The sequence below is a fragment of the Salvelinus sp. IW2-2015 genome, unplaced genomic scaffold, assembly GCF_002910315.2.
Source record: "Salvelinus sp. IW2-2015 unplaced genomic scaffold, ASM291031v2 Un_scaffold511, whole genome shotgun sequence".
Lineage (NCBI taxonomy): Eukaryota > Metazoa > Chordata > Actinopteri > Salmoniformes > Salmonidae > Salvelinus > Salvelinus sp. IW2-2015.
In genome coordinates this window covers 164,033-177,692 of record NW_019942565.1, presented here as the reverse complement: position 1 = coordinate 177,692, position 13,660 = coordinate 164,033, and the positions used below count along the sequence as shown (strand labels likewise).

Sequence of the window (13,660 nt, the reverse complement as noted above, 5' to 3'; positions counted from 1 at the left end):
AATATCCTAGCATTTATATATAAACTCCAGTCGTACTTTATCAAAACCTTTCAAAATCAGCTATGAAAACCAGGCCTGGTGTCCCGATATTTCATAGTGTTCTATTGTTTCCAGTACTTGCCTTATATTATCTCCAATGTATCGTCCATGTAAGAAACCTGTCTGATTAGGATGAATAATATCTGACAAAACATTTTTTATTCTATGCGCCAAGCATTTGCTAGGATTTTTGCATCACAACACTGAAGTGTAAGAGGTCTCCAATTTTTTAATTGGACTGGATCTTTATATATACCACTTGGGTCCTGTTTCAGTAATAACGATATCAGACCTTCTTGTTGCGTGTCTGATAATCTACCATTTATATAGGAGTGGTTAAAAACAAGCTAATAATGGTCCTTTGAGTATATCAAAAAAAGTTTTGTATACTTCCACTGGTATGCCATCCAGCCCTGGAGTTTTCCCATCTTTAAAGGCCCCAATTGCATCAAGCAGTTTCCTCCTCTGTAATTTGCCTTCACATGAGTCTTTCTGTACAGATGTTAATTTTACATTATTAATAGGAAAAAAATCCATACAATTAGTTTCAGTTAGTGGAGATGGAGGAGCCTGAAACGAAAACATATCTTAAAGTACTTTACTTCCTCTTTCAAAATATATTTTGGTGAATCATGCGTGACTCCATCATTTGTAACAAGTTTTAATACAATTTTTTTGGTAGCATTCTATATTGAAGATTGAAAAAGAATTGGGGCATTTTTCCCCATATTCCATCCAGTTCGCTTTATTTTATAATATATTACACTGGATCTTCTTGAATAAGTTCCTCCATTTCTTTTTGTTTTTCCTCTAACTTATTCTGTGCCTCTGTGTACCGTTTTTATTGCTATCTAACTGTACTGTTAGTCCTTCAATTTCCTTTGTTAATATGGACTCTTTTGATCTAAATTGCTTTTGTTTTATAGATGAGTACTGAATTGCATGGCCTCTAAAGGCACACTTAAAAGTGTCCCATACAATAAGGGGATCTGCTGTACCTATGTTATGTCTGAAAAAGTCAGTTATAAAGTTCGTTCCTAGTTCTAAACAATTATCATCTAGTAGACTTTGATTAAATTTCCAATATCCTCGCCCACGTGAAATTCTGTAAGAGAAATATATATGCCATACCCAACTATACACTTTCCGTCAAGATAGAACTGCCAAAGGGGAGGAGTTGCAATCTACTGCAGAGATAGCCTGCAAAGTTCTGTCATACTTTCCAGGTCTATGCCCAAACAGTTCGAACTTCTAATTTAAAAATTAATCTCTCCAGAAATAAGTCGCTCACTGTTGTGCGCCCTGCTACCGACCCCCCCAGCTCCCAGCTGTGCCCTGGACACCATCTGTGAATTGATCGCTCCCCATCTAGCTTCAGAGTTTTTGCTGTTAGTGACCTAAACTGGGATATGCTTAACACCCCGCAGTCCTACAATCCAAGCTTGATGCCCTCAATCTCACACAAATCATCAAGGAAACCCACCAGTACAACCCTAAATCCGTAAACATGGGCACCTAATAGACATTATCCTGACCAACCTGCCCTCCAAATACACCTCTGCTGTCTTCAATCAAGATCTTCAGCGATCACTGCCTCATTGCCTGTATCCGCCACGGGTCCGCGGTCAAACGGACCACCCCTCATCACTGTCAAACGCTCCCTAAAACACTTCTTGCGAGCAGGCCTTTCTAATCGACCTGGGCCGGCGTACCCTGGAAGGATATGACCTCATCCCGTCAGTTGAGATGCCTGGTCATTCTTAAAATGTTACTTCCTCACCATATAGACAAGCATGCTCCGTTCAAAAAATGCAGAACCAAGAACAGATATAGCCCTTGTTCACTCCAGACCTGACTGCCCTCGACCAGCACAAAAAACATCCTGTGGCGAACTGCAATAGCATCGAAGAGCCCCGCGATATGCAAACTGTTCAGGGAAGTCAGGAACCAATACACGCAGTCAGTCAGGAAAGCAAAGCCAGCTTTTTCAAGCAGAAATTTGCATCCTGTAGCTCTAACTCCAAAAAGTTCTGGGATACTGTAAAGTCCATGGAGAACAAGAGCACCTCCTCCCAGCTGCCACTGCACTGAGGCTAGGTAACACGGTCACCACCGATAAATCCGTGATAATCGAAGACTTCAACAAGCATTTCTCAATGGCTGCCATGCCTTCCTCCTGGCGACTCCAACCTGGCCAACAGCGCCCCCCCCCGCTGCTACTCGCGCCAAGCCTCCCCAGCTTTCCTTTACCCAAATCCAGATAGCAGATGTTCTGAAAGAGCTGGAAAACCTGGACCCATACAAATCAGCTGGGCTTGACAATCTGGACCCCTATTTCTGAAAATGTCCGCCCCATTGTCTGCACCCCCTATTACCAGCCTGTTCAACCTCTCCTTCGTATCATCTGAGATCCCCAAGGATTGGAAAGCTGCCGCCGGTCATCCCCCTCTTCAAAGGGGAGACACCCTGGACCCAAACTGTTACAGACCTATATCCATCCTGCCCTGCCTATCTAAGGTCTTCGAAAGCCAAGTTCAACAAACAGATCACTGACCATCTCGAATCCCACCGTACCTTCTCCGCTGTGCAATTCCGGTTTCCGAGCCGTCACGGGTGCACCTCAGCCACGCTCAAGGTACTAAACGATATCATAACCACCATCGATAAAAGACATTACTGTGCAGCCGTCTTCATCGACCTGGCCAAGGCTTTCGACTCTGTCAATCACCATATCTTTATCGGCAGACTCAGTAGCCTCGGTTTTCTAATGACTTGCTTGCCTGGTTCACCAACTACTTTGCAGACAGAGTTCAGTGTGTCAAATCGGAGGGCATGTTGTCCGGTCCTCTGGCAGTCTCTATGGGGGTACCACAGGGTTCAATTCTCGGCCGACTCTTTTCTCTGTATACATCAATGATGTTGCTCTTGCTGCGGGGCGATTCCCTGATCCACCTCTACGCAGACGACCACCATTCTATATACTTCCGGCCCTTCCTTGGACACTGTGCTATCTAACCTCCAAACGAGCTTCAAATGCCATACAACACTCCTTCCGTGTCCTCCAACTGCTCTTAAACGCTAGTAAAAACCAAATGGATGCTTTTCAACCGTTTCGCTGCCTGCACCCGCAACGCCCAACTAGCATCACCACCCTGGACGGTTCCGACCTAGAATATGTGGACATCTATAAGTACCTAGTGTCTGGCTAGACTGCAAACTCTCCTTCCAGACTCATATCAAACATCTCCAATCCAAAATCAAATCAAGAATCGGCTTTCTATTCCGCAACAAAGCCTCCTTCACTCACGCCGCCAAACTTACCCTAGTAAAACTGACTATCTACGATCCTCGACTTCGGCGATGTCATCTACAAAATAGCTTCCAATACTCTACTCAGCAAACTGGATGCAGTTTATCACAGTGCATTCGTTTTGTTACTAAAGCACCTTATACGACCCACCACTGCGACCTGTATGCCCTAGTCGGCTGGCCCTCGCTACATGTTCGTCGTCAGACCCACTGGCTCCAGGTCATCTACAAGGCTATGCTAGGTAAAGTGCCGCCTTATCTCAGTTCACTGGTCACGATGGCTACACCCACCCGCAGCACGCGCTCCAGCAGGGTATCTCACTTATCATCCCTAAAGCCAAAACCTCATTTGGAAGCCTTTCCTTCCAGTTCTCTGCTGCCTGCGACTGGAACGAATTGCAAAAATCTCTGAAGTTGGAGACTTTTATCTCCCTCAACAACTTTAAAAAATCTGCTATCCGAGCAGCTAACCGATCGCTGCAGCTGTACATAGTCCATCTGTAAACTACCCACCCAATTTACCTACCTCACCCCCCATACTGCTTATTTATTTACTTTTCTGCTTCTGCCACACCAGTATCTCTTCTTGCACATGATCATCTGATGATTTATCACTCCAGTGTTAATCTGCTAAATTGTAATTATTCGATTTATTGCCTACCTCATGCCTTTTGCACACATTGTATTAGATTCTCTTTTTTTTCTACCATGTTATTGACCTGTTATTGTTTACTCCATGTGTAACTCTGTGTTGTCTGTTCACACTGCTATGCTTTATCTTGGCCAGGTCGCAGTTGCAAATGAGAACTTGTTCTCAACTAGCCTACCTGGTTAAATAAAGGTGAAATAAATTTTTTTTTTAAAAATTATGTGATGATCCGACCGCATTCTATCCCCTATCAACACTTTTTTAACTTTTGGTGCCAGAGAGAATGGTATAAGAAAGTAGTCAAGACGACTACCTTGATTCAGCCTCCGCCATGTATATCTCACTAAATCAGGGTATTTAAGTCTCCATATATCCACTAATTCCAATATATCCATGACATTCATGATTTCCTTAAGTGCCTGAGGGTGATAGTTTGTAGTGTGATTTCCTTTCCGGTCTATAGAGGTATTTAAGACCGTATTAAAATCTCCCACTATAATAATAGAGTCTAGTGTTGCTTGTAGAGTTGATAAATTCTTATATATATTTTCAAAGAAGCTTGGATCATCATTATTCGGACCGTATAGGTTAACCAGCCATATTTGTTTATTGTCCAATAACATATTTAAAATAATCCATCTACCTTGAGGATCTGTTTGGACAATTTGCACATTTGGATCAAAATTATTGTTAATTAAGACCGTCACCCCTTTTGAATTTCTTTGCCCATGGGAGAAATATATTTTGCCCCCCCAGTTCTTTTTCCACAAAACTTCATCTAAAACTGTTGAATGGGTTTCCTGTAAACAATAGATATTATAATCCTTCTCTTTTAGCCAGGTAAATACTGATCGTCTTTTCTTATTATCTGYTAAGCCATTACAATTGTAACTGGCTATACTTATTTCACCACTTACCATAATGAGACACACCTTTCAGTCTTTTAATCAGAATATATTTTTGTAAACGTACTATTAAAAAGTAACATAATGATTGAGTGTCTATATAGTTGTACCATGATATTTGCATTTCTACTAAGTAAACCTCCAATTGGTCCCTACTATTCCACCCGCTAAAAGCCCTCCTCAACCCGAGTTGGGTTGTCATCCCAATGCCCGGCAGACCACCCTCGACCCCCTGTATCCCATAGCCCTGAACCGACTGGGATCCATCCTTTGAAAAGAGCWTACAGTGCCATTTACCGGATTGTAGTAGATCARTTGCCATATGCATTTCCATYGCCCTCACCTCGATTTGTATTATATATAGCTGTGGATCATCCTCTATTGTCCCTAACATCTTTTACTTCTTCCTTCGCAACAGTTGTGGGATACACACATACACTCACACACACACACTCAGCCCTTACCCCCACACAACCATAAGCTCACTTTCTCAACAATTGCACCATCCCAGAGCCCAACTCAAGATGGGTCATGAWTTACAAATGTTACTGCAGTTGCAGCTGCATGAGAAGGCCTGCAAGACCGCGCAAAATAATGAGCAAAAATTGAGAGATTTATTTACCATTGTCACATCCTAGATAATGGTGGTCAAATGTACACCTTAGTCCTGAAACACCCACAATACGGCCACCCGTCATGACCATGTCCCCACGCATCTCCATGCAGTCCGACTTTGATTTTGTGCCGCCAGGGCCACAATAATATACCCCCTCTCTGAATGTCCGAGTGTGACCCCCTCCCCATGGGTTACTGCAGCTAGTGTTGCCAGCACTGCCACTGCCTGGGTGGGGGCACCCCACCGGAATCCCCACCGGCTAGGTACAAGGTCGTCAAGGTTCTCATTAGCAGCTTTGAGAATTTCCTTGTGTGCAGTGTCAAAGGACACTTTGATAATGAGTAAAGTTGACTGAATAGATTTTATTGGTAAGGCTATCAATACGACTCGGTTTGTGGAAAGCAGAAATGCCAGGTTGAAGGTTATTGTGGAGACTGCAAAAGAGAGATTGGGGTAACAGATGTTACTGTTGAAATGGTTGTTGGCATGCTGAACAATCCTAATGGAGGAGTGTTTCAGCATGATAATGTTTCATGGCATTGGGGAGGGGGACGGTGTAGTATAGCTTAGTAGGGATTTATTTGTTTTTATTTTATTTTCATGTTAGTACAGAATTGGGCAGATCATGATTGATCGTGCATTCCAGCACAGAAGGTGGCGGCATTTACTTAAACGATTGTTTGTGGACCGCCATTATATCATAGAAGAAGAAGTCTTTCGTTGACAGATTTTGGGGGCCCGGGAAGATGGTGGAAATTGAGGTTTTGTTTGAAGCTGCTAGTGAGTCAAGTGAAGCTAATGGTACAGAAAGTGAGAATGAATGGGTTACAGTGGCGAAGAAAAAGGGAAACTAGTAGTAAAGCTATGTTGGAAAATAGGGAACTGCTAGACCTGTTTTTAGTTGGAGTCAGGGTTTTGAATCAATGCTACTTGGAAATCCGTTTAACATCTCCAGGAAAATCTGGAATGTGTTGGAAGAAAGTGTGGAGTCGGTGAAAGTCACAAGAAGTGGTCTCATTTTGATTTTTTGTGTGTCTGCGGAGTGGAATGTTTCCTGCATGGATTTTGGTAGCAGGGCGCCTATCAATGGGGTTATTTCTGGGGTGGTGTAAGAAATAAAGGCAGAGGATATAACTGAAGACATCGATGGAGTGGTTGGTGCACGTCAATTGACCTGCATGGTGGACGTAGAAAAGAAGTTCACTTCATCCATGCTACTGTTCTTTGATGAACACATGAAGTTAGGATTCATGAGATACCCTGTAAGAGCTTTTGTGTACAAGCCCCTTCAGTGTCATTAATGTAAAAGATTTGGTCTTGTGTCAAGTGTGTGCAGAAGGGAAGAATATATGCCAGATGAAGGGAAATGCTGCAACTGTGGAGGTGAACATGCGCCTGAATTTTTGGTGTGCCTTGTTAGGGAGAATGAGGTTGCAAAGGTGTCTCCTATCTGGAGGCAGTGAGAAAATTGGAAGGAACGAGTGGCGGAAAAGAAGTAATGATAGTAGAGCCACCACGACCTGTGAATGTTTCTCATCAACCGAGGGATAGTGAAATGCTACATGTTAAAAAGGTGGACTTTGTATTATTTATTGCTATGGTCAAACTGTACAGCACAATTGGAGAAGAAGTCTAAGAAAATTGGATTCATTGTGAATGCCGCTGAATGTTTTTTGGGTCTTCATGATTTCACAGCCAAGGCGGTGCAATAAATTCTGTTGGTGAATGTAGCCTGTGTAGGGATGTAATTTTGAAGTGGACTGTGATTGAAGAAGTATGATGTTTTATATTTGTAGTTGATGTGTTTTATTTTGTATGATGTCGTTTTCCATCTTTCCCGGAATGTTTTATAAAAAGTTGCTTATTCAATACCCCGTCCAGCTGGTGGCGGTAATGCACCATTAACATTGGATGCCAACCGCCGTTAAACCCTATCGAAGAAGAAGCAATCCCTCTCGCTTCGACTCTTCTCAAACATCTTATTCATATTTGCCATATTGGATCACTCTTCTGGGTAACTGCTGAAAAAATATATTTTACGATACTGTTATTTTTCTGGAAAAGATAGGTACGTGTTTGTTAACTATTAATTGTTCACCTCTTTTGGCGGATGGTTTATTCGAATTCTGAAAGGTGTCCAGCAAGCTAACAGGCCTTGTCTTTAACTAGCTAACGTTAGCCCTGCTAACTAGCTATTTGCGTAGCCAAGCTTATGAATCTTGATACTAGGTTATGTTTTTTTAATGTTGGTATTTCTAACGCTAAAACGATTATTTGGTTGGATGTGAAAGTTCCAAATTGTGACAATCCAGTCTTTTAGCTAGCTAACTTTGGCTGTTGGAAGGGGGCGGGACGGTGCTAAGTCAAGAAAAACACCGCAAAGCAACATTTTATATACAGTACTTTGGCTTGACTAAGTTGACTAGGTACTGTAGCTAGCTTGCCCCCGATATAAACGTACCTTTAACTTGTATCCAGGTATTTGTTATTGCAGACCACGGTTGTTCGCATTGAAATGAATGTTTAAGCATTTCTGATGCATTTACAACATCCTTAGCTACCATCTGAAAGATACAAACTGTTAAGATTGCCAGAAGATACCAACCGTTCCGTTACGCTTGTTTACACTGAGCTGCAGCGTTAACAAGCATAACGGTATATTCTTGCGAACTGTTGAGTACTTTCGGGGGGATAGCTAGATGGGAGTAACTATTGCAACAGGACAGCATTTGCAAATATGCATGTTAGAAATGGGGGCGTTTGTGTTCTCTACAAGTTACTAGTGTCATGATCTGTAAAAAGCAGTTGAAACAATATGATTGTGTTTTAGATTAGAATGTCAAATATTATGTTCTAATGAGCAACATTTTAACTGAAATTCTGTTTTTTTATCTTATCTCTATTCCCCTTTCTCCCAGGAGAATGGCTGCTGCCGAGGTGAACGATAGTTCTGCCCCAATGAAGGAGGAAAATGAGCCTATGGAAGTCGCGGCCGAAGGTGAGCACACAGAGAACTACCAGACACTCATCGATGCTGGACTGCGGCAGAACGTGGCTGAGAGTCTCGACAACATATTCTCAACCGGTGGGGCATCTGTCATACAATGGCTGAGTCTAATCTATTTTCTAAAGATACGTGATGTTGCTCGAGGATCCATGAAAGGCCAGTATGTAGTAGTAGTAATCTGTCTTGTACCCACAGGGTTGCTGGCGTACGCTGACCTAGAAGAGGGGGTCATCGATGCTCTGCGGGCATTCAATGAAGAGGGAGCGCTGTCTGTACTCTCACAGTTCAAAGAAAGTGACCTATCTCATGTGCAGGTGAGTTACAGGGGGAGCTGAATGAACGAGAATGAATGGAAGTCAGTTTAAATTATGATGCATTAGAGTCTAAGAAGTTGACATTGAGGTCTATCATTTTTCCTCTGCTCATAACACCAATACATAAATCAATTCTGCTGTGGTTTAATTTCCAGAACAAAAGTGCTTTTCTTTGTACAGCTATGAAGACGTACAGACAGAGGGAAAAGCAAGGAAGTAAAGTACAAGAATCCACTAAGGTTCCTGCTGAGTCCAAGATCAAGGTAAAATGCAGCAGTTTGAAAGTTCATTCAGTTGCGTCAATAGAACTTCCTGTGTGTGTCTGTACACCTGCTCAGGTTGTGTAGTTATGCAGTGGTTATGCTGATGTCTACGTGTTCCCCAGGCACTGCTGGAGCGGACAGGATACACCCTGGACGTCACCACCGAACAGAGGAAATACGGAGGGCCCCCACCAGAGGAAGTGTTTAAAGGAGAACAGCCTGGGATTGGAACTGAGGTAAAGCTGCTGGAGTTGCTTCGTTTTCAAGTAACATTATTTGAAAGGGTCATGGTCATCGTGGCAAGCCATTGACTGATATAGGGAAGATAAATGAGTTTGCAAGACTGTGGAAGAATGTCAACAGAAAAGTTGATAGCAACACTACAGCAGTCTTCCCCGATCACATTGTGTAACCCTCACTCAGGCTCTGTTTTCTGCCTTTAGGTGTTTGTGGGAAAGATCCCCAGGGACCTGTATGAAGATGAGCTGGTGCCTTTGTTTGAGAAGGCGGGCCCAATCTGGGACCTGAGGTTAATGATGGACCCACTGTCAGGTCAGAACCGGGGCTACGCCTTCATTACCTTCTGCGGCAAGGATGCAGCAACTGAGGCAGTGAAACTTGTAAGTCCCTGCAGCCAGTCTATAGTCTTAGTTTATCTTCTAAGAACCAAGGGGCTGTTTCCCAGACACCGATTAAGCCTGGTCCTGCACTAAAAATCGCTTTCAATAGGGAATCTTCATTGGGTGTGCTTTTTAGTCTAGGGCCAGAGTTAATTTGTGTCTGAGAAACCGACCCAAGATGTGATACATATTTCATTGGAGCAGTTGTCGGACCACTTTCAGCTACCTTTTCAACCCTACAAAGCCATCTTTCCTCTACTCTTGTTTTCAGTGTGACAACTATGAAATCCGGTCTAGGAAATACCTTGGAGTATGCAAATCCGTAGCAAACAACCGCCTGTTTGTCGGATCAATCCCAAAGAACAAGACCAGAGAGAATATATTGGAGGACTTCAGCAAAGTCACAGGTCAGTTAAGTGCAGGCCAATTTTGTTTACACTGTTTTATATTCTTTGGGTCATCATTGGTCAGATATCAGTGATGTGACTCTCCTTCTTCCTCCAGAGGGGCTTCAGGAAGTGATCCTCTACCCCCAGACGGATGACAAGGAGAAGAACCGTGGCTTCTGTTTCCTGGAGTACGAGGACCACAAGTCTGCAGCCGAGGCCCGCCTCTGCCTAATGAGTGACACGGTGATGGTGTGGGGGAACCCGGTCACTGTGGAGTGGGCCAACCCGGTCACTGAGCGCAATGCGGGTGCCTTGGCCCAGGTGAGTCTCATCTCTCTCTCTCACTTTGTGGATCTCACTCGCTCTCACACTTCTTTCTTTCTCTCCCCATCTCTTGTTTTTGTTTTACCCCTCTGTGTTCCACTTCTGTTGTCTTTTATTCAACTTGTGCTTTTATTTATACTTTTCTAAACTGAGTTGAACTTTGATGTCTGTGTGAGTCAGCAGGTGAAGGTCTTGTTTGTCAGGAAGCTGGCCGCCTCAGTCACAGAGGAGCTACTGGAGAAGACCTTCTCTGCCTTTGGCAAAGTGGACCGGTTGAATAAGATAGAAGACTACGCCTTTGTCCACTTTGAAGACAAGGACGCAGCTGTGAAGGTGGGTTAAAACATATTAATTGTTTTCAGTTTTTTGTTGGAGGGGGTTTGCCTTGCTTCGGCTATGTAACAATTTTCCTGTTTGTCTTAGGCAATGGCAGAAATGAATGGGAAGGAGCTGGGGGGAGGGGAGATTGAGATAAGAATGGCAAAGAGGAAGAAAGCGCGAAATGCTCAGCGCCAGGCCACCAGAAACCGAAGGTGAGGCCACAGAGAGACTGGGATTTACTAATCTATTATCTGATTGAGTAGATCTCCCATCATGGGATTACATTGAAGCTGATATGTTTTCTGCAGGAATGATGCTGATTACAACCACCCACCGCCACGCATACCTCCACCAGATAGGGTCCGTGGCCGAGGGAGCGGGGACTATGCCGCCTATCCCCCAGACTACAACAGCTACGATGACTACTACGGCTTTGACTATCACGACCCCCGCAGAGGTTACGAGGACCCCTACTACGGTTACGAGGACCCCTACTACGGTTACGAGGACCGCTATTACGGTTACGAGGACCCCTACTACGGTTACGAGGACCCCCACTACGGTTACGAGGACTTGTACAGCATGAGGGGCCATGGCAGACTGCCCAGCAGGGAAGGCCTACCCCCACCCAGGGCCCGCAGACCACCACCCACACAGGGCTATGCGGAGAGGGGTCCACCCATTGGAGGGCCCAGGGATGGCAGAGTAAGGGCCCGTGGGGGACCCTTCCAGCCACAGAGGGGCCGCGGTAACCGAAAAGCCAGGGGGAACCATGGGGGCGGGAAGAGGAAGGCAGACGTCTTCGTCCAGCCTGACTCAAAGCGCCGGCAGACCAACTAGTAGAACTGGGGGTCTCAGCCCATCGCCCAGCAGCAAGGTGGCGACTATTCCGGTAACTATGGTTAAGGTAATGAAGAAGACACATGAAAAAGGCATTTGACAGAAGTACAACAACAGAAATACCCCCCGAAAAAACATTTGGCTGCAATTCTTTTGACTTTTTATTCTCCATCCCTCACGAAGAAAATAAACATCACTGAGAGAGAAAAGTGGTCAGACCCCCAGAATCTGCTTGATTGGCTGGAATTGTATTTTGGCCTCTAGATGTGAATGTAACTGTTTTGCTGAATCCTTTCTAACTGTTACATGGGACGTATGTTTTAACTCACAAATCACTTTTACCTAAAAGTGTGTCTAGCATTTCTAGAGGTAAATTATCATTTTTTTTGCTGGTACAATAACTTCCTATGTTTTCTTTGGGAAGCCATAGCAGTTTCTCTGTTTGTATTCATAACTTTTTATGTTTATTCCGTTTCAATAAAATTGTTTTATTCAATTGCCAGATACCATCAAATTCAATGGTGTCATTCAGTATTTAGTCTATTCCTAAATCTATCTCAAATTTCACATTTGGAACAAGATTTTCTCAGCTTTTTGCTCATGGAATAAATCAGGAGACCAAATTTCAATGATCAAATACCAAAATAATTTATGACAGCGCACAAACAATGTATGAATGACTGAATAAAAACATTTTAACTAATTTTTTTAATTTTCTTTTTATTCAGGAAATGCCACTCTTATGATCTTGGTAACACCATAGCAGCTTGTTTGTACAACAATGCAGATTTTTCTACCTTAATCTTCTACGTTGGATTAAACTGGAAGACCAGAACAACCAAGAATGCAAATACATTCCACTTCCCTGAAGGCCCTGGATCAGCTGCAACTCGCCTCCACTCAAACACCACGAGGCGCAATTACTCAGTGATTTGCTATTACACACCAAGATTCTCCAAAGGGTTAAAAAGTTATTAGCAAATTATCATAAGTAATGTCAGTGGTGCTAATCGTTTGTCTTGTCGCTGTAGCAATGACCCCTCAAGCCCTTCTGTATTTTCACAGAGAAATTCTCAGAGCAAACATCTTCGGTCCCATTCTATCACTGTATTTGTATTTGTTTTCTCCTTTTATTCCAACTGATCCAGGTGGTGAAGTGAGAGCAGCATCGCTTGAGTGATGAACAAACTCAACCTGAACTGTGTTCCTTTACAAAAGGGTGAGCAATTATACTGAACAAGAATATAAACGCAACATGCAACAATTTCATAGATTTTATTGAGTTACAGTTCAAATAAAGAAATCAGTCAATTCAAATAAAATAATTAGGCCCTGATCTATGGATTTCACATAACTGGGCAGGGGTGCAGTCATGGGTGGGCCTGGGAGGGCATAGGCCCACACACTTGGGAGCCAAGCCCACACACTGGGGAGCCAGGTCCAGCAAATTAGAATTTGTTTTTCCCCACCAAAGAGCTTTATTACAGACAGAAATACTCCTCAGTTTCATCAGCTGTCCTGGTGGCTGGTCTCAGACGATCCCGCAGGTGGAGAAGCCGGATGTGGTGGTCCTGGGCTGGCGTGGTTACACGTGGTCTACGGTTGTGAGGCGGGTTGGACATTCTGCCAAATTCTCTAAAATGAAGGAGGTGACTCTGAGGTCATTAAAGATCCCATGGCACTTATCGTAAGAGTAGGGGTGTTAACCCCGGTGTCCTGGCTAAATTCCCAATCTGGCCCTCAACCATCACGGTCACCTAATAATCCCCAGTTTACAATTGGCTCATTCATCCCCCTCCTCTCCCCTGTAACTATTCCCCAGGCCGTTGCTGCAAATGAGAACGTGTTCTCAGTCAACTTACCTGGTAAAATAATGGTAAAATAAATAAATAAATAAAATGGTAGAGAAAGTAACATATACTTCTCAGGCAACATCTCTGAAGGACATTCCTGCAGTCAGCATGTCAATTACACACTTCCTCAACTTGAGACATTTGTGGCATTGTGTTGTGACACAACTGCATATTTTAGAGTGGCCTTTTATTGTCCCCAGCACAAGGTGCA

The 13,660-nt window shown here is 43.6% G+C and overlaps 1 protein-coding gene across 1 annotated transcript; it reads left to right on the top strand.

Annotated features, from left to right (window-relative positions):
* Positions 1 to 7,435: 7,435 nt before the first annotated feature.
* On the top strand, positions 7,436 to 12,298 carry LOC112068418 (heterogeneous nuclear ribonucleoprotein R). Its single transcript, XM_024135576.2, has 11 exons — positions 7,436 to 7,532; positions 8,437 to 8,603; positions 8,721 to 8,839; positions 8,995 to 9,102; positions 9,225 to 9,338; positions 9,546 to 9,722; positions 9,994 to 10,129; positions 10,227 to 10,432; positions 10,616 to 10,768; positions 10,859 to 10,968; positions 11,065 to 12,298. The coding sequence occupies exons 2-11, from the start codon at positions 8,441 to 8,443 to the stop codon at positions 11,594 to 11,596; spliced, it is 1,818 nt and encodes a 605-aa protein (XP_023991344.1). The 5' UTR covers positions 7,436 to 7,532; positions 8,437 to 8,440; the 3' UTR covers positions 11,597 to 12,298.
* The last annotated feature ends 1,362 nt before the right edge of the window (positions 12,299 to 13,660 follow it).